Genomic DNA, 24664 nt, shown 5'->3' with positions numbered 1-24664 from the left:
CCCTCCTACCTCTCTTAGTATCTGATTCAACCAGAACAGTCTTGCTTGTATTGTTTTATTGTTTTATATATTGGAGTTCCATGTGAATTTGCATTGAAAAAAAAAAGTAAGATTCTACTATTAATAATAATGGAAGTTTAAAGCACATAGCTCTACATTTAAGTTATCTAATGACTTAAACTTGTATTGTCTTATAGATCTTGAAACTCAGATTAAGCTTAGAGTGAGTCTTCATTAGAAATTCGAAATTGAATGTTTGCTTGAGTTAATAATTTCCTTTCCTGGGGATATTTAGTGGAGTAGCTTCTCTGCAATGTCAGTTTCACTTGAATGGAAAAGGCCATGATGAATTGGCTTCTAGTGAACCTTACTGGCGGTGGATGGAAATCATTATGGAGTGTGCATGCAAGATCACTATGGGTTTTTAAGTAGAAAAACTGCACTAAAATCAGTTCATCCTAAATGTAATTGGAAATTATGATAGATTTCTGTAGTATATATTTTAATTCAAAACCACCCAGCCATCTTCAATATTTTTTCTTTTCTTTCAAGAGAGAGAATTTCAAATTGACATTGCTTTGCTTGAAACAATGTTATTTTTAAAAGATTGAATTTTACTCCTCTTATATTCAGTGACCATTTGCTGGTATTTTCCTTTTAGGCAAGATTAAATAGATGACTGAGTGGGGAGAATTAATTTTGCAATTTAGTGGAGACAGGTGTTTCAAATTCAGGTATTAATCATAAAAGATAATGAATAGTAGGTTAAGTTGTTTCCAGACTGTTCTCAGAGATGCAATGGTATGAGATATATAAGAATTATCTTCTGTTGTCAAAGAGCTTATTATCTAAAAGCATCAGTTTTAAATATTTTACTAACCTGGTGCCTTAGCGGCTCATCAGGGGGAGATACCCCTACCAATGAGAGTTGTCAGTGAAGCCTTTTCCACAAATGTAAACCCTGATGCACAATTCCCAAATCCAAAAAGGTTCAAAAGCCAAAAGATTTTTTAAAAAAATATAACTCATTGAGGACCTGTTTTGGAACTGGTCTTCAACTTAGGCAGAAATTTAGTAGAGACTGATAAGGGGAAAAACAGGCACTCCAGGTACATGTTATATCTTAAGGGACAGTATTTATTTCAGAAGTATGCCAAAAGTCTTTATTTCAGACCTAGGTGTGGAATGTGGTAAATACATAGAGGTCTACCATTGCAAAATCCTGAAGATCATATGTGCTTCAAAAATTAGAAGATTCTGGATTTTAGAAAGATAATACAATACCTATACTCTATATTACGTTACACCCCTTGCAAGGTCCAGGAAATACCCTGTAAGTAAATCATTTATATTTGTGCAACACCAAATGGGATAAATACAGATAATAACTTCTTTTCAGTCCAGGTCAGGTTTTGGTAACAAATGAGCTGTGAAAAAAACATTTGGATTTTCAGAACTTTGGGCTTTTGGAATTGTGGTAAAGAGTTAAGTAATTTGTGTAGATTGGGCTGGTGGGCTATATCTGTACCGATATACGTAGGGCCTTGAAAGTTAGGCTGAGGCAGTGAACTTCACCAACTAAATGTTGGAAAATCCCTGGTGAGTAGGGAGATGGGGGGAATTGGAGCGAGGATGAAATGGGGTTGGGGGGAGTGTGGTTTAAGGGTCCTGTTTTACTAAGACTAGAGACAGCGGAAGTCCGACTAGTTTGTTCCAGTGGGCCCGTGAATGAAGTGAATGGGATAAACTTTTCCAAAAGAACAGTCAGCAGAATTTCGATGGAATTTGGAAAGCAGTAATTGGGAGGTAGGAAGAGAAAATAGAGAAGAAGGAAGAGCCAGAGGTCATTCTGAGGTTTGAATTTGAGTAACTACAAACAGAGAAAAGAAACCTCATGGGAAGACTTGATTTTGTTGGGATAATAATGATTCCAGTGTTGCACGTGATTTTGAAGTTCTGGTGGGACAATTAGGTAGACAAGGTCAAGTGAGGCACTGGAAGTGGCTGTAGAGTCCAAAAGAGAAACCAGGGCTAGCGGGGTACATTGAGGAGAAATTTCAAGGAACCTTTGTTAGGGAAGAGGAGCTAGGGAAGATCAGGAGCGTAGGTTGGAGTAATGATAGGGGAATACAGCTTTGGAAGCCAAGAGGTGAGAGAAAAAGGAGGACGTGCCAAAGCCAGAAGACACTGGGTGAGGAGCCAGGAGACACCCTTTCCATGAACTTTTAGCAGCCAGAGTCTGGGCCATTGACGAATGATTGCAGAAAATGGTCATGAAACCCCTAGCCAAAGGCCAAGGCAGGTGTGGTTATAAAATCAATTGTGAGCCAGATACAGACTAATGAGAACCCGCCAGGTCAGCATTGCTGATGTAAAAAGTCATCTCTTTTTATATAGGTGCTTGTGTGATTCTGAGTAGTAATCATAGGAACTAGCAGTATGTAACTCTTTTGCTTTAATATTTTACTTTTTCTCAGGAGGGCCCTGATTTATTTGGAATAGTTTAGGCCGTGACTAAAAACAAACAAACAAAAAAATTGAATTATGAGCAGGTTGAATTCAATAAGTACCAAGATAATTTTTTGAGACTAAGAATTGGCTTGTTTTATTTCTCTTATAACTGATTGTTAGGTAAAAGTTAATTTTTAAACAAGTATATGTATATATATGGAAAACTTTAGCTTAGAGTTTCTCATTTGATGAAAACAAATTTTATATACATATATTCTTTAAATTTGGAATCTGATCCATTATTTATCTCATCCTTTGTCTTTTTTTCCTTTCATTTCCTTTTTATTTACTTATTTATTTTTTAAACAAAGTGCCATGCTTACTGTAAAGAGCCTACAGGTGAGCAAACAGAACTACCAGTACTTTAGCCTCTCAGCCTTTTAGAGCAGGAAAATAAATCACTGGGAGAAGTCAACAGAATTCTATTTTTAACATTATTTAGTTTTATTAATCTTTAGCACCTTAAGACCTTTTTCTTTAAAAGAAAATTTTAATAACCTTTGAAGGCTGATTTTTCAGTATGAGATAGACTATTAATAGTGTGTGCGGTGATGGTTTAAAAACTTTTGCTCTGCAAATACTTATAGAGATTGCCTGTTGAATGCCAGGACCTACACCAGGCAGTCAGGGGACACACTCCCTACCCATGAGGAGTTTATAGACAAGTGGGGGGCCGGCAGGGAGCATCCTTTACACCGTATGTCACAGAGTCAGGGGTACTGGGGTGTGCAACTCTTAATGGTTGTGTACCAGTGCTAGTGACAGCTTGTCTCTACTGGGATCTGGGAGGAGTCTCTGGGATAGGTGACAGCTAATGTGGCTCTTGAAAGATGATGAAGTGATCAGGCCGAGAGGGAGGGAAGAGCATTCCAGGCAGAAGGAACAATGCGCCACTGCATGGAGACATGACAAACCAGGCCCGTCACAACACAGAAGTGTGGTGGCTCGTGGGACCTGGGTTAGATGGAGGAAAGCAAGGAGCAGAGAGAGACTGGCATTAGTTTGGGAAGAGCCTTCTGTTCACTAATCCCTTAAGATTTGACTCTGGTAGCCAGTAGGTGATCCTAGAAGGCTTTTAAGCAAGGAGTCTCCGTTTTAGAAAGATGGTTCTGAGACAGCATGGTGGTAGGGGGACCGGTTCAGTACTCTCACTGGCAAATGCACATGGTACCATTTATTCATTCAACAGATACTTTGCATCCAATGTCTATTTGTTAAGTGCTTTTTTTGTGCCAAGCGCTGCATTTGTGGTTTGTAGTTCTGCTAGTTGTCCTGCTTAGTTGCCTTTCTGGTCAATATAAACATATAAATGATTTAAGTCAAAGTATTTACCCATAAGTAAAATCGTCCTGGCAAAGCTCTGTGAAATATTGCATAGATAGCTGCTTTTGCACCTGTATAGTCATAAGCTTCTGTCTGTTGTGATAATTTTTATGGATGTTATTTATGATTTTAGGAATGTAGAATGTTAGAGCCCAAAAGATCTTAGACCTCATCCAGGCCAAATCTTTCCTTTTACACAAAAAGGATTTCTGATCCAAAACGGTGAAGTTCAGTGTCACTTATTTGATCAATTCCAGGGCTGTCCAGAATGTGGACAGTTTGCAAAGTTGAGGTTTTTGCTTTTTGAAATGGCAAAAGACAAGAATTATGTATTAGCTGTTTGCCATATTGGTTGAGGAAAGAGAGGGCCTGACTTCTTTATGGCCTCTGTGTCTCATGTTTCTCTACCTGACCTGGCTTCACTACTCTCTCATAATCCCTCCTAGCAAGTTCTTCATTCTCAGTTAACCCTACCATCCATGCTTCCAGTGATCTGCTGGATGATAAGAATGAGAATATTAAATTTCATTGTCACATGATGAACACGGTTATAGCCGCAACTGCCCACTAATAATAAACTTAAGAAGGGTTATAAAACTTGTCAGTCCATAGCCTCAGATGGAATAGACATATACCGCCCTAGTTATGAATCTTAAGAAGAATAGCTAAGAAGCCTTTAGATGTTTCATAAGTGAGAGTTGAGCCTCCCACCCTGGCGTCCCCTTGAGCCACAGTCTCTGAGCAGGTCTTTCTGTGTTCACAGACACAGGCTCCATCCGCAGTTTACAGACAGGTATAGGAGAGCTACACGGGGAAACCAGATTCTGGCATGGAAAGGACTACTGCAATTTCGTCTTCAAAGACTGGGTTCAACTTGATAAACCTTTTGCTGGTGAGTACCAGGGTAGTGGATGACTGCTTACATTTTGTCTTTTACTTCTCATCATCTCAACAAGTACACAAGTGCATGATCTAATGTCTTCTGTTTTCCTTTGTTTTGTTTTGAATATTTGTAAAACTTTGGAGAATATGATTCAGTCATATAATTAAGGACTTCTTGTAGTTTTAGCAAGAAAACAACATGGCATAGAGCTTACTTGTTTGAAGCTTCCAGATTTTAAGTAGACATATTTTCGGAGTAATAATCTGTAATTTTACAAAAGATGGTATCCTTCCTTTGATCATCTCTAATCCGCTTATCATCTTCATTTTCCATCATTTAAATGACACATTTTCAAATTATCACTGTTTTTCTATGTCGAAGAGGAGATAGAGATGGCTTTGCATATGTAGCCTGACATTATTCCAACAACATAAAAAAGAAAAATGTAATTTTAAGTACACATCCTTAGATAATTTGTACCAATTTATCGCCTAGTGGTTAATAATACTAAGTGAAACGGAAACATGTTTGGGGAGGTGCGTGGGGGACTGTATTCCTCAGTGTGACATCTATGTTTCCCTGAGTTATGAAGATATTGTTCCACTCAAGCCAAGAAATATACACATAGTGCACATTACCATGTTTCCTTTTACTTGTCATAGTTGGGGTCAGCTCTGGGGTCAGATGGCTTCTGTCCTTGGCACAGAATTTAGTGGTAATCCCTGCCTGCGGCACCTGGGCAGATTTCATTGACAGGTACTCCACTCCCCGGATGCCGTGGCATGACATTGCCTCTGTGGTGCATGGGAAGGCTGCTCGTGACGTGGCGCGTCACTTCATCCAGCGCTGGAACTTCACAAAGGTATGCGGTTGGTTTTATCATGATTCAGTCCACATAAAGAGAGAGAGACCTGGAAGAGGAGAAACCTGGAGGGTTGGCAAGGAGGGCCTGCGGTGGCCACCGCTGTGCCATTCATCTGCTGTTGCGTGCCTGGTTGTCATAGCACCTGGGCTGCTGGGCAAAGGAAAAAGAAAATGTCCCCGTACTTTTCTACACCAGACAATTCAGAGCACAGAGGGGTAGATGCTACTATCAGGGCAGTGATTTTAGCCCTTTTAACATCTTGGATGCTCAGCACTGGCCTGGGCTGATAGTCACGTGTAGGCTGTTGTAGCGGGGACAGGAGTCTTGTTTTACCGAGAGAGCTCGAACTTCCCAGTCCTTTCAGTCCTGGCATCACACTGGTTTCATGCTGGTACAGGCTTCTGAGAGGTGCTTCTGAGCAAAATGAGCAAAAGATGTAGCCATTTTTCTTTTCTCCAGATTGTGTCTTCTTCAGTGTGTCTTCATTACTCTTAAGAATTTGACTTAACATGCATAGGTTAAGTACCTATCATCCAGGTGTTGTTAAGGTTCCATTTTATTTCCTTTAAATGATGATGAGGCATATTCTCCTTAATAATTTGGGAAAAGACTTAGTTTTATCAACAACTCAGAGTCTCACCTTATTTTTCATTTATATGGTAGCATTATGAATAGTGGGAAATCTTAGAAATAAAGGAAATATCTTTAACAAAAAGATATTTATAAAATAACTTTAACAAAAAGTTAGGGGGTATGAATGAATAAATAAAGTGATATTACCTTTAACCTACTAGATAAAGATAAAAACAACAACAACAACAAAAATAAAACAGTGCTAATACCTGCATTTGGGTTTGTGATTTTTGATGTGCTTATACCCTGTTTCTGGGAGGTAAATTTGACTCAGAAAATCTTTTTCTGTTTAAGTTAAAGAAGTAATCCAATAAAGTGATTTATTTTAACTTTGCTTTCAATAATTTAAATAAAATGAGAAATAACTAAAAGGAATTTATTAAATAAATTATGATTTTTCCATACCATTTTACTATGAAGTTATTAAAATGATATATAGTGCTATATTGCTCTGGCAAGATATCTACAACAAAGTAAAATAATAATCTCATTTTTGTAACTACATACCTCCATAACTCCAGATTATATTTAATCTTTCTTTAAAAAGATAAAGCAATACATGCCTACTTCGAAAGGTAAAAGAAGCGAAAAAGGAGTTCTTTGTCTCTGGAAAATAGAAAGAAAACAAAAATAATCTATTGCCTCTTCACCTAGAAACATGCATTATTAACATTTTTTTTTTCCTATCTCAAATGAACTTGAATTTTGTTTGTAATCACAAAGTAGAGAAGAACGGAACTGATTTCACATTTGAATTTTTTAACCTGTTTTTCTTTGTTTTAGATTATGAAATCAAAATATCGATCCCTTTCTTATCCTTTTCTACTTCCAAAATCTCAAACAACAGCCCATGAGTTGAAATATCAAGTGCCTGGGTCTGTCCATGCTAATGTACAGGTCAGTCTGGCTTTTCTTTTTTGCGAAGTGTAATTGAGTAAAATCACTATTACTGCCTGTTCACGGGCTTCACATTTTTCAATTAAGGACAACTCCAAAGGAAATCTGAATGGACTTTTTAAAATTTAGTATTATATTTCCTATTTAAGATGTATTCAATTTATGCTCTTTTAAAAACTCTCTTATAAATGTAATAAATACACACCCTTAGAAAAGGCCAGTCAAGGAAGGGCTTGTACTGTAATTTCTTTGGAAGTGACCCTAGCAGCATGATCCACAGTAAACTTGGGACTGATGTTAATTAAGTACCAGGAATGTGGCTGAAACTTTGCATCTAGGAAGCTAGTTATAGTTCAATCTAATTTTAGTTCCTAATTAACCAAATGCCTTTGAAAGGGTCTTTAATAGAAAAAAGAATTAGTTTAATAGAGTCACAGAATTTTACTATATTCAGTTTAACCATATCATATTAAAAATAAGAAAATTAAGACCCAGTGTGGCCACTAGACTTGTCCAGGATCACCTAGACAGTTATCAATAGAGGTGGAGCTTGGAATCCTACACTCTATTGGAAAGTCCATCGTTAGCCGACCTGTTCCTTCTACAAACTCAAATATCTCGAGATCATGCAGGGACAGAACTGAGATGGGTCGCTTTTGGCATTGCTTTTTGTTCAAAGTCATCACTGTCAGCATCAACAGTATTTAAGTAAAGATCCAGCAGTCTGCTACTGACATCACTAACATGCATTTACATAATTTGGACATGGATTCTGGGGAATACAATTATATAAATGAAATGCCTAATTCAGTTACTTTATAATATGTTCAAGTAGAGATGTGTGAACATAAATGAAAAGACATTTCAGACCATAAATCAAATAATAGAACAATCAAAAAGATAAACCACTTAAGAGAAGTACCTATAACAAATACTTAGTTTTCCAGGATAAAGGAAACCACTAATTTAAACTCAAAGGCACAGGTATATATGTATTCATATGTAAGTTAATGAATATTTTATAAACCTGTTTAATTTTATTCTACTTAAAGGGAGAAGTTACTCATGTTGTAAGATAAAATAGGAGACTCGATATTAAAAAACAAGAGAATTTAAGATTTGAGATGGCATTAAAATTGACTCGGTGATCAACTTATCAAAGTTAGCAGATACTAATTAATCATCTGTTGAAAAGGCATTGCTGGGAATTATGTATTTTTATAATCAGTAAAAGATGTTTTATGTCAGTGTTACATAAACATAAATCTTCTAAAGCCTGTTGGTAAAGTCCTGTTTTACATAGTGTCATCTATCCCCCCTGATTAGGCAGGTAGATATGCTGCATGTCCACTCTACAAAATGCCTCCCTTGATTTACCTTCTCCACATCGCCAGATTTTGTGTTAGAGACGGGGCTAGATCAGTGATCTCTCCCATGTGCTCATATGTTCATCTTTGATATGCTCAGGTGGACTAGACTCAGAAACCTACAAGGCCAATTAATTCAAAAGGAAGTTTACCAAGATTCATTCACTCGTTAATTCACTTATTCAGTCCACATATGTTTATTAAGTGCCCTCTGTTTGCACAGTGAAGTCATCATTGCATACCTGATGCTGAGGAGCCAGACAGAAAAGAGGTTCTTTGCCTCTGAAAATGTAGTTAGCTGGGAGAGAGGAAGTTGTGATGTTAAAGAATTCAGTTAAGTCTATGGGATGCCACCTTGAACATGCCCGATCTCATCTGATCTTGGAAGCTAAGCAGGATTGGGCCTGGTTAGTACTTGGATGGGAGACCACTTAGCAATACCAGGTGCTGTAGGCTTAAAAAAAAAAAAAAATTCAGTTAACAACGTAATGTAAGACATAGTCTAGGACTAAATGCCAATGTGAAAGTACACACCAGCACACTGTGAGACCTTGGCAAATGAGAGGGAGAAAACTGGGTGTCCCTCTGAGAGTAAGCCTGCCTGTTCAGATGATGATAGAACAGACTGCAGTAGACTGTTTGCTCTTGAAGAAGGTGGCATAAGGCCCTGGAGTGCTGGTGGCTTGGTTAATTTATACCTGATCTGGGAGGCGTTAGTGAACTTTGGAACTTTTTTTTTTTTTTTATCCAGGAAGACATACAGTTCATGAATGTTTTATGAAGATTAACCTAGATTAGAGTTCCTCGAATTGAATTTTGTCTGTAAAATGCTAATAGCTATTCTACAAAAAAGGATTTCCGTGGACAGATGTTTTTGCAGATTTTTAAAAAATGGAATTTCTTAGTGCCTTCGTTATGCCTGTGTGTATCATGAAATCACTAAGTGAATATGCTATGAGAATTTCCCAAGTTTAAATGATTGTAGATCTCTCGTTTTGTCACATGTCCGTTTGCATCTTTCTGAAGAAACCTACTTTGGAACCTAAAGTTTAGACGTATGAAGAACTTAGACTAGAATGAGAATGAAAGCAAGAAGACAAGAGGCTGTTACAGTAATTCTAGCATATACTAATTTTGTATTTGTAAATTAGTATTCTTTTTCTTAGTGAGAATTCCCCTGCAATTTTAAAAGTGCTGACTTCACAAAACCCAGATGTTTTTCAGAACTGCTGAGATAACTCCAGTTGTAAAAACAATTGGGACAGCCAGGCAGTGTGTGTGTCCATTTAAAGGAAACTCTGAGATGAACAGAAACTGAAAAAAGAACTGTTTCATTTCTCCCTTTTTGTAAAGTTCTGCCTGCAATTTTGTTTCGCTTCACATTATTTACTGACTCTAAAATTCATCTTATTCTAGACATTACTGTTTCCAAGTGGTGAAATACAGTGCTTAGAAGGCAAAAGCAATAATCTGGCCCAATCTCTGTTTTTCCAGGGAATCCAGAAGGGAGCAGGGAGCTAGGACCTGGCTGTGTAGGCTGCTTAATTTTTAAAGGGGTTATTGTCATATTCTCAAACCTTTAACTCTATCAGCCATTATGTGGCAATAGCCAAATAACTGTTACATACATTGGTTATGAAATAAAATTCTTTCTTAGATTTACTCTTTTTAACATAGTTTTTAACACAGCTTATTGTTCATAACATAATTTAGAGACTATAAACTTCGTTAACTGAATAGTAGCAATATAATGTAGCAAGGGAAAGAGGCAGATTCTAGAGTCAGACTGTTCAAATCCCAGCTTTGCTACACGCTAGCTGTATAATGTTGAGAAATTCACCTCTCTATGCATTTCCTTCATCTACAAGCGGATTAACTACAACCTTCAAGCTTTCCCTAGTGTTTTCAAAAGTTTGCAACAAAGAAGCTGACATTTTTCAGGATGGGTCAATAGACTAGTTCTGGATACAAAATCTTTATACCATGTATTTATTGAAATGGAGAGAAAGAACATCTCTTAAAGTTAATAATAGATAAAATTCATGTTATTCTTTCATCTGCAGAAAGAAACCCAATTATTTAATTTTTTAAGTACAGAAACATTGGGCCCAATGATCCTTGATCACATACTGCTAGTAATTTCACGCCAGCCATTAGACACAACTGTTGTAAAAGGCTGACACAGCTAACCAAGGAGACTAGAGCTGTGGCCGATGCAAAGGGGGCCTGTCCCTATTGACATAATTTCTGCTTCTCAAAATGTCATCCAAACCTGAGGGCTTACTTCAGCAGCTTCCACCGACACTTTAAAAATAATCTTACTGTTTCCCCTCAGTGCTGGGCGTTCTCAGAAACCTTCCAAGAGCACTCAGAGACAATGGCAGGAGAAAGGTGTGGGGACGGGAGTTGGAGGAAAGATGATTCTGAAACTGCTTGTACACAGAATATGTTTTTTTAAAAAACAACTTATCTCCCTAAAAAGAACAAACTAAATTCTTGAATGCTATCATGACTACTTAAGATAAATGACCTAGACAGAAGACATTTGACATGCCTATTAAAGTAAAAGAAAATTACTGATGCCAAAATAGCATCAATTTAGAATTAATACATAGGAATAATTCTTTTTATTAAATTGGGCAGCTTTTAGTAGAAACGCCATTCCTTAGAAAATCATTGCTGAGAAGTCCTACCAAACTGAGGGAAATAGTCATGTCTTCAATCTCTTTATTAAAAAAGAAAAGAAAATATGTAGGCAAATGTGAATGACATTTGAATTATACTCCTGGAAAAATTTGTTCCTGTGCTTGGGAAAAAATGTCCAAATGACACTCCAAAGGATGTCAATATAGGAATCAATGTAGATTTCAAAAGACAGCCAAGTATTTGATATTGTGATAGAATAAGCAGGTAGGTAAGGGTGAAAGAAAGCCACTTAACTTATTCCTAAGAAGTTTCTTAACAGGGAAGCTATTTTCCATTTATGGACCAGGTCTTTGTGTGGTAAGACTTCCTGTGTGCTACTGTGGGTCTTGGCTGGCAGGAGCCACATGAAAGGGGAGTGTTTGTTCTGTGTCCCACACTGTTCTAAGCTTTTTGTGGATTATCTCATTTAATATAATAATTCACCAGTCTATAAATTGTACATTTTTTGACCCCTTATTGTTATAGATGAGGAAACTAGGACTTTGTGAGGTTAAAATAACACAGTAAGTAAGTGGTGGGGATGAGACTGATTTTAAGCAGTCTGAGTCCAGCACCTGAGGTCATAACTGTTCAGCAGAGATAGTGTTGCAAATAAGACCCGAGGTGTTTGCATGCACAAGGGCTCTAGCAAGGTACAGCTGCATGTCAGGATTGCCTTTCGGTATCATCTTCTGTTGCCATGGCCCCATATACATCCCCAGCAATCATGCTTCTTTCTGGCTCCCCAGAGCCCTTAACTACCTTTTTTTTCCTAGTATTTCACACCCTTAAGTCTTAGTCTTCAAAAGTTATATTTTCTCCCTCTCCTTCAGCCTTAAGGTTAACTTTTCCCTTTTGTACAGGCAAAGGGATCAAGCTATTAGAATAATTGCATACCGTGATAGGAATGGATGACACTCAACTCCAGAAAAATGGTTATTAAAAGGAAGATCAGAATAATATGTGGCAGATCCTTGAACGAACTCCATTTCTTGGTTCTTCTTACCTGCTGTGCCCCTCAATTCGGACTGGAAGACTAAGGCCCAGCACTTCTAAGCACTACCCCACTTTCCCCAGCCCCTGCCACCTGAGATTCCTCGTGGATGCCAACTTCTGCTTGAGAGACATATAAAAAGTACTTTTCTCCTAATAGTCTTTGTTCCCTCATTGACTTGGGAGCTTAGAGAAATAAAAGGAATTAAGACACATGCTGAATTTATAGGGAATACAAGCATTACAGTAAGAGAAAAGGAACTTGGAACAAATACTAGGAAAGTTTTGAAAGTTTTTCTTAAAGAAGAGATTTCTGAATTTCAGTCCATATATTCAACTTGGGTCCACTGTATGTTAGGGCCAAAGAGAAGGCTATCTTTGAAGTTAAAGAATAGAACATCATACAAGGAAAATGACTGGTTCTTGTTGCAATTGTGAGGCTAAAACATAAGATCAGAAATATGCCCTTTTTATATACTTTAAAGTTGTGTATTCAAACTTGAGGTTTGAAAAGTATGGGTTAGATTTGATTCTCAGTATACTTGGGTCAGTAACATAAACCACATTTCTGCGTGTGAAAGGAGGTGTTTGAGGTAGCCTCACTTTCACTGATTTAAAACAGAAATTCAAGACAAGTTGGTCAGACCAGTTAAGAAAAAGGAGAGAGCAAATCTTAAATTTTAAACAAAAGAAAGTCAATCAAAATGTGTTTGACTTATTTGGATGTTTAAAAACTTTCTAGACCATCAGGCATTTAAAGCAGCTCAGGGTTCAGCAATTCAGGGGTGAAGGCAGGGTAAAAGGCAAATTTATATTTTTATTATGTTGATAGATTTAAAATAATTAGAATAATAGTAAATGAATAATAATCCTAAGTGATTTTTTCTGTATTACTTGAAAGATAATGTTCAAGGTTAATCAAAAATGATGACTTTTAAAATAACATAAGTTTTCATTGTGAGAAAGCAATATAGGTTTAGACTCAGACAGTGAGATAGATAATGTCCATTCCCCTTCGGATGTAGGCAACCTCCCACAGTCTATGGTTTTACAGGCATCATGGGGAAGGGAGGGCTCCTGTCCCCTTGGCTTATGCTCTCCCACAGGCTTATAATAACATGTTTTTCTTTTGGCTTACAAATGTACTTTACATTTTTAAATGCCTCTGTAAAGGAAAAACATTTACTGTTATACAGGAAAGATGGCAAATATATGACCTTCATGCTTTCTCTGTCAAGGCAACCATTGGACATCAATCTTAGTTTCTAATCCAGTGTGTCTAGTTCCAATAATCTCTACAACAGAGCTAGCTGTGCAGGATGCCACTTCTAATCAATTGAACTTGACTTACAAGTTAAAACCTATTTTAAAACCCTCATTTATATCTAATGTGAGTAAGTTTATTAAACCTTTGAGTCACCACAAATTTTGAGAGCGAGAAAGGAAAGGAAGTATATGGTTTCTGGATCTGAGGAGAAGACTAAAAAATTACCACCGAGGTGATATATAAACTTTGCCTATAACTTTTGCAGAGGTAGACACCCATATATCAAACACCTCCTAAGTGCCACATATCATAGCTGTTTGTGTTTGTTATGCTATTTTTTTCTTCATAGCATCTGTATGGGGGTGGGAGTGGGGCAGACAAGCAGGCAGGCAGGCTGGAAGAGATCTCAGTTATACAGTGGAGGAAACCGAGCCTGACATTAAAATTACTTGTTCAAGGTAAAAGAGCTAGTATGTGCTATGACTTACTATGACATGGATCTCAAGAGTTCCTATCTTTTCCGTACACTCTGCAATTTTATGCATTGTATCCAGAGTTATATAAGAGTAGATCAGTATGTGTGGTATAAGGATCTTTTCAAGGTAATCTGCGTTTTCAGGGCTGTGTACCTTAGCAACAAAATTCAGCATTAACCTGGACTACAAATTAAACCTTCTATTTGTTCAACCTTTGTTATTTCTACTAATGAATAATAATGCAGTTCTTTGGACATGATGTGAAATCAATATTTTTTCCCAGTATTGCTCATATTTATCTAAACTTTCCTTATGAGTTTTTTTCTGAGACACTTGACTATTTGTATTCACAATTAAAATTTCCAATTTCGCTGCACATATTCATCTGATAAAAGTAAATAAAATGCTTTGAGAGGAGCGATGTTGTAATAAATACCTTATGCTGAATAAAGAAATAACATTTTGAGGATGACACAATCAATGATTTTAGTGTTAGGTTTGAATTTCAGTAGCCTTATATGCAATTTTTAAGTTATCGATTAGAGCCAGAATTATACCAGATCTTTTATATATAACAGGCATAAAACTGATTATGTATTGGATCACTTTGTATATTCCTAATATGTATGGACCATTCTTTTATCTTCAAATTCTGTTGACCTCATGAAGAACAGCTTCAACATTCATTTCAAGTCAGGAATAGCAAATCTATTTTTATAGTGATTCTCATGTGATGTCTTGCTATTACTTAAGGAAAGTCATTTAATAAGTGTTTATTGAGCACCTACTATATGCCCCGCATGTTATTGTAATGCTGGTTAGAATGCTGAAGAAAATTACAGCCAATGGTTTCTTAGTGTTGAAAAAGTTTTCCATGTCATCTAGTTCCCCCTCCTATGTACAGTCATAGTCTGCTCGGCAGTGTTGCTGACATGATCTGCCACCACTCAAACGCATCCTCTAATGTTCTCAATAATAGCAAACACTTATATAGCATTTACTAGGTTCTAGACCTCCTTCTGCGCAGTCCACAGTAATTATTGAGTCCTCTCTACAGCCTTATAGGATAGATACTCCATTTTATAAAGAGAAATCTGAGGTACAAAGAGGTTAAAAAACTTGACCAAGATCAAAGTCACTAAGTGGTTAAGTTTAGACAGTCCAGTTCTGTGTTAGCATATTTAACATATACTCAGGTATCTGAGCTGGAAGCTGTTACTCTAATCCAGGTGGGAGCAGGTGAGTGTATGAATAGAGAGAGGCAGTATGAGTGAGACAATTGAGAGTTGAAGTGACATGCTAAGGATTAGACAGGCGGAATCAATATTAGATGACTAAATTAATCTATTTGTCTTTTAGAATATGTTAATCTGAACAATATCTATTTGGAGGAAAAAGAACAATCATGTTATCAAGTCAGAGCTAGGGTGGCCATATCATGTAGTTCGTACCTGGACACTTTGAGCAGTAAAAGTAGTACTAGTAATAAACACACCAGAACAAGTCATTGGGTGTAACTGTGGAATTATCATGAAGAGAGTCCACATGGTTACCCTACTTATAGCCACCAGAAGAGATACTTCTGAAGTACTCCTGATAGAAACACCTTATGGTTTCTATCACCTTATGGTAATTTTGAATGAAAATTACACTGCATGGAAGAAGGCATAGTCAGGACTTGATTTCCAGCTGGGCTCATTCAGTATGGATTATGTCCAAGGACCAGATCCCTACCTACCTGTTCTCCCTTGGCCCACATGTGACATTCACGCCACTATAATCATTCAGTTGTTTTAAAGAAAAAAAGGATAGATTTCATTATATTAATATATCTGGTGTCATCTTCATTGTCTTATCTTTGCTCATTTCTGTTTGCTGCCTTGCAGTTACTCCGCTCTGCTGCTGATTGGTCTGCTGGTATAAAGTACTGTGAAGGCTCCATCCACACTGCTTATGTCCATGTGATAGAGAACAGCAAGCACTATATCTATATAGAAGTAAGTCTTGCTTGTGTAAATTGGTATGACAACCTGCCTTCCAATGAATACCGTGCAGAGACTGCAGGTCTCCGAACTCAAGACCGTCTACATTAATAAGTATATGTTGAGTTGCGAAGAGGCTTTGGGTTGCCTGAATTTTGACCTCCCTGGCATACCTGATATTTGATTCGAATTTTCATTAACTCAGGACTCTAGTAGGGCCCCCCAAGTCCTTGTTATTAAAATATATCAAGTCATTGTAATATTGTTAGCCAGAAATATCCCAACATGGGTGTACATGCTTTGATTTGGCTTGAGTTGGAGGCTGTAAGCGTGAGACATGTGCTACTTCAGGAGAGCACACACAGGGGCGAGTTGTTAAACCAGAGATCACCAGATGCCACTGGCTTGGGGATTTTTGGAGTAGTGCAGGGAAAGGAACATGGAAAAGGAAGATGTAAGAATATCGAGGACAGGTATGACCTTCTTCATTCCTGCATGAATGACTATTCATTGGAAGCTTTTACAGATTGCAGAGTCTGCGTTCAGAGAAGAGGAGAACGTCTAGGGACACTGGATTTACTTTGGGAACCTTAATTGTACTTCAGAGTAGATCTAAAGCTACCTTAGGGCACTTGGAAAATCCTGAAAAAGTAAAAAGTCATGATGATAAATAAATCAGAGCACATCTCACTTATTTATTTCAGTCTCCCCCCGCCCTCCCCCGCCCACTGATTTTTTATTAATGTGTAGAGGGAGATGGGGTAGCTGGAGCAAATCATTCTAGCCCTACTTTCCTTCCCCTTGAGTGCTGGCCCTCTCCTTTCACACAGTGACAATTTATTAAAGGCAAGTAGGAAAGAATTGGAGCTTTATTGATTTCATAGACTTAGAGAAAGAGAAGTCTGATTAAAAATATTAGCAGGCTAAATGCAATGTGGTATCCTGGATGGGATCATGCAACAGAAAAAGGACATTAGTGGAAAAATTAGTGAACTCTGAATAAAATCTGGAGTTTAGTAATACTAACATGATTTGTGTTATTAATTTCAACAGTTATACCATAATAATGTGAGATGTTAATAGCTGGCTCACCCATTACCCAGAATCCTTTAGCTTTATCTCTTTTTGATAAAAATGTTTGTTATTAATGCTGCTACAGTGCTAAATGAGGTCAGTAATGCCATGTTGATACACATGACTGTGGACAGTAACCTGGTCGACATAGTTATTACCTCTAGGAGAGGTAAGTGGCGCTCATTCTTCCCGCTTGCCCCCTAAAAGGAGAAAGAAGTAAAGGACATGACATGTGGCCAGTGTGTTATAGCTGCTGAGGAATGTTAAGTTTCTCTGTAATGTGAATTCAGAAAAACAAACATGGTTTGGTTGCCACTGAGATTTTGATTGTTTGATGCCCTAAGGGGAAACACATTCTCAAATGAGTTTCTGCACAATGTCTTCTTGTAAGTTTGTCTTCTGGAGGCAGTTTACAGATTTATGCCCTTAAGTGTAAAAACATGTATAGTAATAAACATGATATAGTAATAAACATGATAATGTCACAAAGGGATGATAATCATATTGACTCATTGCTTGTATATCTCTTTAAGATGATTAGCAAAGGTTACTTTGTGATGATTATACTTATAAGTTACAGGTGTATTATAACAATGTGTATGAATAGAACATATGATAGTGATAATATTTGTATCTAATCTTTAATATTCCTTTATACAGTTACTAAATTTTTTATATTATTATGATAATAATGTATCTTGGTTTTTTAGTAACAGTGTTAAAGAATGTTTTATAGATGCATGAATAACAGAAGTACTTAACGAAAAAAAATATTTCTCTTTCCATTTTATTGGTTTATTTACATATATGCAACATATAAAATAGATTTGAAACTACTTAAAATGAAGTTCAGGAACAATAGGAGACCCAAACAAATGAGATAAGGCCAAAGCAGATACTAGCCGATAATGAAGAAAAAGTAAAGAAGCTTAGACAAGGATTCTGCCATCTACCCTGTTTAAAGAGTAAACTTTGTATGAGATAGAATGTTTGCCAATATAGAATTTTTAATCATAAGCATTTACACAATGTATGAGTCTGAAAAAAAATATGATTTTCCTATTGATAAAATTGGGAATGTTCTTACCATTTTAAGAATGTACCCTACAAGGAATTTGCAAGATGAAATAATAGTTTAGCCTATACTTCACGAAGATGTTATACCTATTATTACCTGGGAATGCATGAAATCCAGAGTGAGATGAGGCTTCTTTTATTCTCACTGTCATTTATTTAGTAGGTGATTTCAGGGATCAGAACATGTCTGCTATGTAAAACACTTTTTTTAAAATATCAAAGTAGATTTTGTTATATACCACATTTCCTTACATACTAGTAAGATAAGAAAGACTTATGTGATTATCCTATTCATTTCTCATAGAACCAGTTTTTTATAAGCTGTGCCGATGACAAGGTTGTGTTCAATAAGATAGGTGATGCCATTGCCCAGAGGATACTGAAGGCTCACAGGTAAAGTTTTTGACATTTTGGTAGGAGTCGTGACTGCACATGTTCTTGAGTTTATTGCTAAAATGACTTTGAAAGGCCCACTTTTTAAATACTGTCTTTTCTTAGTAGGCATGATTTGGTTCAGCTGGCAATAGGTTATTGATGCCTTAAATGTGAGTCAGTTGCTGAGAATTTTTGAGTCCATTTTTGAGGGCACAGTCATTTTTTCCTGGCCAGTTTCTTTCCCATGGTGAATTGTGATTTGATTTACTTCATAGCAGACATTGAGCTGTGTTCACTTAAAAACCAAAGCAAAAGAGTAATAATGTTTTTTCATGGGTTATATTTAACTTCTTGTTACCATCTGTCTTATTTCTTTAGCTAATGGGATTATTTCTTTAATAACACTTTTATTAAGATATAACTTACATTCCATAGAATCTACCCACTTAAAGTGTACAATTCAGTGATTTTTAGTATATTCACAGAGCTGTGCAACCATCACCTAATCAATTTTAGAACATTTTCATTACCCCAGAAAGAAATCCATACCTTAGTCACTACCCAATCCCCCCCATGGCAACCACTAATCTTTCTTTTCTGCAAGATATGCCTAATCTGAGCATTTCATACAAATGGAATCATATACTATATGTTCTTTTGTGACTGCCTTTTTCGCTTAATGTTCTTAAGGTTCACCTATGTTATAGAATGTGTCAGTATTTCATTTATTTTTATTGTCAGATAATATTCTATTATCAAGATATACTACATTTTATTTATCCATTCATCAGGTTGGTGGATGTTTGAGTTCTTTCCACTTTTTGGCTATATGAATAATGCTGCTGTAAACATTCCAAATTAGTTTTTATGCAGACATGGTTTCATTACTCTAGGGGTGGAATTACTGGATTACATGGTCATTTGTTTAACATTTTGAGGAACTGCCAGGATGTTTTCGAAAGTGGCTATACCATTTTACATTCCCATACTATATGATGGCTTCAATTTCTCTACATCATTGCCAATATTTATCTCTTTTTTATTATAGCCATTCAGATAGGTGCGAACTGGTATCTCGTTGAGGTTTTAATTTGAATTTCCCTAATGACTCCTGATGTTGAGGATTTTTTCTGTTTGGTTATTAGTCATTCCTATGTTACCTTCGGAGAAATGTCCATTCAAATCTCTTGTCCATTTTTCAGTTAGGTTGTCCTTTTATTGTTTAGTCGTAAGCTTTCTTTATATAGTGTGGAAATAAGTTGCATATCGGATTTTTGATTTTCAAATATCTTCTTCCATTCAGTGTGTGTTCTTTTTTCTTTCTTGATAGTGTCCTTTGAAACACAAAAGTTTTTAATTTTGGTAAAGTCCAATTTGTCTATTTTTTCTTTTATTGCTTGTGCTTTGGTGTTATAGCTGTCTAATCCAAAATCATGAAGATTCACTCCTCTTTTCTTCTAAGAACTTTATAGTTTTAGCTCTAACACTTAGGTCTTTGACTCATTTCGAGTTCTTAGTATATGATATGAGGTAGAAGTCCAACTTCATTCTTTTGCATGTGTATATCCAGTTGTTCATTTATTGAAAAGACTCTTCTTTTCCTGCTGAATTATCTTGGCACCCACGACTACCTCTTTTTACGGCTTATTTTAGCTCAGTGTTAAAAGCAGCCTAACAAACAAACGAAACCATTACATTATATTATTTGAATTCACTGAACAAATGCAGTGGAGAATGTTACACATTACAATACATACACATTTGGGGATTAAAAAACATTTTTTGACTTTCAGTGTCATGTGGTACTTTAAAATCTTTTTTTTTTTTCTTTTCACATAATATGTGGGGATTTTTAGACCTAAGGACATTTTATGACTAACTACGAGCACTTTATATGATTCACAGTTTATATCTACAGATTCTTACTTAATTTTCTCACTACCCTAGAAAGTAGACCATATAGTTTTTGTTGTTATTGTTGTTGCTGTCCCCATTTTTGGAGTTAAAAACTGAGATTCAAGAGGTGATCTGACTTGTTAAGGGCTCTAACACCAACAGGCGAAAGGCTTTGAGCTCAAGTCTTTGATTTCCACCCCAATGTCACTCCCTTATCACATAACTCTGATTCATTGATGATTAGAATTAAAGACCCTTTCAGGTTTGCCCCAAATTAAAGTAAGAGGGGCAAGAGGGTTGGGCTTTTGTCGTCCCCTCCTCACATTGACTGGTTACTGGAGGCAGGCTGACTCCAGGAAAAGGGCATGACCTTGGCTGAGGTAGGTCCCTTTGACCTATGGAGGACAATTCCTGAAGAAGGACTTCACTGTGAGTGAGTAGCCAGGGACCTACGCTCACAGTGGCTGAGATAATGGCTGTCTCAGTCCCACAGTGAGAGAGAGCATCTGGTCAGTGTACCATAATACCCACCACATCCTGCAGGGTGTACAGCGAACCTTAATCTTTACTACACATCAAAATCACCTTTGGACCTTGACAAAATACAGAGAGCTGCATTCAGCTCCATGCTTACTGGATTAGAATTTCCTGGAATGGGGCCCAGGCACCTGCATTTTATAATATTCCACAGGTAACTTCAAGACACAGCCAGGCATTTGCTTAGTATTTACCTAGAACACCCTATACGGCCATAAATATTAATGATGGTCTGTGCTTTTATAGGTGACTTTTGTCCTTTACCTTCTACGCTCTTTTTAAGAAAGTCACCATAGGATCTGTTTCTGAGATGACTTTAAAAAAATCTTGTTTATAGTTAGACATGTGTGTATATACAGACATTTCTTGCATCCTGGCCAGCCTTCCAATTCTATGAGTCAGTTTGTATCTCATTTACAAAACTGCATTATCTTTCTGTCATTTTCTGCATTTCATTGAGAAAGGAGTGTCTACTTTATCTATAAAGCACATTTGACAAAAGAGAAAAATAATTTTTTCATAAAATTGGAATAAGTCACAGAAATACATTAAGGTGACAAATGAGCTCATTGGACTGAGCAGTAAATCATGAATTTTGGAACTATGATCAGCTAATATGGACAGTAGCTTGTATACCTTAATCTCAACTTTACTAGTCTCAGTTAGTTCCATTTAGTACGTGGTTTAATAAGTACCTGTAAGATTTGTTTTTAAGTGGGAGCCTGAAAGAATATTTTTCTTTAATATACTAATGTGTCTTTAAAAATCTGGATTACTTCTAAAATCATAGTAGTAGGGCTGGAAGGTACTTAAAGATATTTTCTAGTTGAACATTTCCCAGTGATCGTATGAGCTGCTCCTGAAGGGAAAAGAGATCCATGGAAAGAGATAATGGTAAGGTAGCATCATCTGTTGCAGATTGTATCTCATGCTTAAAAGTTCACTGAGCACATTAAAGACTAGCGATTTCAAGCTCACTTTGTAGAAAATGAGAAACAAGTCCAGCAAATTTCAAATTAACTGTGTGCTCTTTATCTCTGCTCAGTAGTCTCACTTTCTTCACACGTCACAGTGGTATGTCTATCACACATTCAGAGTTTTAGTTGATACATGTTTCCTGGAAACAGTTTTTTACATTTTTACATTTTTCCCCTTCTCTGCATCTCCACATTATTGTTCATCACCTGTGTTAATTGCAACTATAAAACATATTCTTATTTAATAATTTAATAATTTCAAATCTGTGAGCTCATATTCTTAGGAAAGGTAAAAGTAGAATTAAAAAGCTCATCTTGCAGGCTGCCTGCAGTAGGACCCCTCCTTTTCACTGAGGACCATGATGTGCCACCCCAAGTTTACCCCTCTCTCTTCCTTTGTTGATTTTTCTGCTCTCCACTCTTTTGAGACTCAGAACTTCCCTGCCCAAGTCATGCGCCTAGTAAGTATAATTTTGGCTGTCGGGGAAAAAAAAATAGAATATAGCACAAAGCAGATGGAGGGAAATGACAGCATTTGGCCAGCCTGACCAAGGAACACAGGCTCTCTTCCAGGTCCCTCCTACCCTAGAGAGATTGGAGTCTTTAAATTGCCAAGACCTTCAACTGGGCTGAGCAGTTATATTTCTGCCAGTGTTGGAATTGGCCCTGCACCGATTCCCCGAAGTGAGTGCTCTGTTTCCCTCACTTCCTCCTGGTTCCTTCTCAACAGCTATAATTCTTTATAGAAACAGGTTTTTGCAAAGCCTTCGTGTTCTGATCCATGACCTAGAGTCTCAGAATGTTGTTCACTCCATGCTGAACTAAGAATAGCTGTAGGAATCTCTGCAGAAAACAAAAGCTCTGCTCTAATAAGTAAAACTGTCTTAGAGTTGAGAGCAGCTCTCAACCCACTTGAAGCCTGTTTTTGACAACTCAAATCTGACGAGAGATCAGGGAGAAGAAATCATAACCCACAGTCTAAAACTGACTGGTTAATGCTATGTTTGAATAAGACAAAAGATAGAGTAGGACCAGCTGATCTAGGCAGGAAACATTTTAAAACACTGTGTGCCATGAATGAATGCTTTCTGAGGATGAAACGATTTTGCTTATGGAAACTGGCACACACATAATTTTGCTGCCTTGGTAAAAAGTAAGGAAGTGAGAGTGCATTTTGCACTGCTCTCACCACAAAGTTGACACATACAATGAAAAGAGTCAGTTGATTTAATGCCTCTGTATTTTAATATTAAATCTCATTGAAAAATACACCACTTTGAAAATCGCTCAAACTCTTTATGCATCTTCTAACTATAGAACAATGCCAGATAGGATTTGCAGTTTGCCCATGGGTGGGTGGTAAGGGGAAAGCGCCCCTGGGAATCTGAAATTAATTGGGGACCAAGTGTCTGGAGACCTGCGTTATTTCCAACTCTGTAATCTACAGGTATGTGACCTTTTAAGTATATCAGTTTACCTTTCTGACACTGCTTTTTCACCAACAAAGAAAATAACAATATCTGCCCTACCTAGCTCGTATGAACGGATGTGGGGGAAAAAAAAACAAAAACCTGAGAACTGTAAAGTACCAGTTCATATAAGAAATTATTGTTATTTCCAAGAAATTTATCATCTAGAAATATGCTAGCTCACAGTAAATATGAGCAAGGATAAAGAAGGACAATACTCAAATAAACTGTTTTAGAATTAATATTTATGTTAGAATCAGAAATGTTTTAATTAAAGCGGTGTTTAATGTGCCTTATTTTAAATTATTAGATGGCTACTCCTGGACAAGTGAAATTTACTTTGGTTTTCTACCACTGGTGCTTGTTTGTCCTGAGACAAGTAGAGGCACATTATTGAAACGCTGTCTACAGATATCCTGCCTGAAATCTGTAGCTAACATCTCCTGGAAATCAATTTTTGGATTCCCCATGACTGGTTTCATAGCATGCTCCCCCAAAATGTAAAACAAAGTAAAAGGAATTCTGAAGCATAATGCGAGTTCAATTTTGCTTTTTTTGTTGTTGTTGTTTTAATTTTAGGCACTATTTACTTCATTATTCTTTGAAGGTGTACAAAGAATTTTTAATTGAAATCACTCGTTGTTAATTGAATAATACTATTACCAAATGTCAGGGTTGTTCCACATCCAAGGTGCTTCATTTGCATTGCTTCATTCAGTTCTCACATCACCCTTGTACAATTATCCCCATTCTACAGATGTGGCAACTGAGGCCAAATGAGATTAGGCAACTTGCCCAAGTCCTACGGCCATGGATGAGTGGAACTAAGACTCAAGCCATGTCTTTAGGATTTGCGCTCGTCACTGCTCAGCTACATAGCTTCCCTCATCTCAGGGAAGTAGAAATGTTCTAATGTTAAGCCTTCCCAAAATCTACATGAGATACTTTCTTCTCTATGAGATTAGTATCTCATAGATACTAATGAAATCCGATGAACATTTTATTTTTTAAAGTGCTTGATAGATAAAAATTTCTAAGACTTAAAGAAAAATCTACATCTTATAATTATCATATTCTATAATTTGTATACCAGGCTGAAAGGACATGTTGGGCACTGTCTTAAAGAAATTTAAACTGAATAAATTTGTTAGAATAAAGCAGATTGAAAAAAAAAAAGCATTTAAATTAAGTATGCCATTGGCTGGTTTCATTTTTTTTTTCTTGTGGGATAATCTCCAAGCTCTATAAAATTTCTGGAGAAGAGGTTACATTGGGGCAGCGACAGCGACCTATCATGGTAGGAGAAATTTTGATTTAAATCATTTAATTGCTTTTGCTCAATCCCAAAAATTATATAAATGGTAATCTCAGAAGATA

The 24664-nt window shown here is 36.7% G+C and overlaps 1 protein-coding gene and 1 pseudogene across 1 annotated transcript in view; both read left to right on the top strand.

Moving 5' to 3' along the window:
• Positions 1–24664, top strand: part of PLD1 (phospholipase D1) — a 114971-nt gene that overhangs the window by 53315 nt on the left and 36992 nt on the right. The window contains exons 16-20 of the mRNA XM_023524083.1: positions 4598–4726; positions 5461–5579; positions 6999–7112; positions 15787–15897; positions 18338–18426. Of these exons, the coding sequence (XP_023379851.1) occupies positions 4598–4726; positions 5461–5579; positions 6999–7112; positions 15787–15897; positions 18338–18426 (562 nt within the window). The remainder of the gene's footprint in view (positions 1–4597; positions 4727–5460; positions 5580–6998; positions 7113–15786; positions 15898–18337; positions 18427–24664) is intronic.
• Positions 8818–8935, top strand: LOC111732883 (annotated as a pseudogene).

The sequence above is a fragment of the Pteropus vampyrus genome, unplaced genomic scaffold (assembly GCF_000151845.1).
Source record: "Pteropus vampyrus isolate Shadow unplaced genomic scaffold, Pvam_2.0 Scaffold12, whole genome shotgun sequence".
Taxonomy (NCBI): Eukaryota; Metazoa; Chordata; class Mammalia; order Chiroptera; family Pteropodidae; genus Pteropus; species Pteropus vampyrus.
Note: the sequence above shows the minus strand (reverse complement) of the source record. Positions and strands in the feature narration are given on the sequence as shown.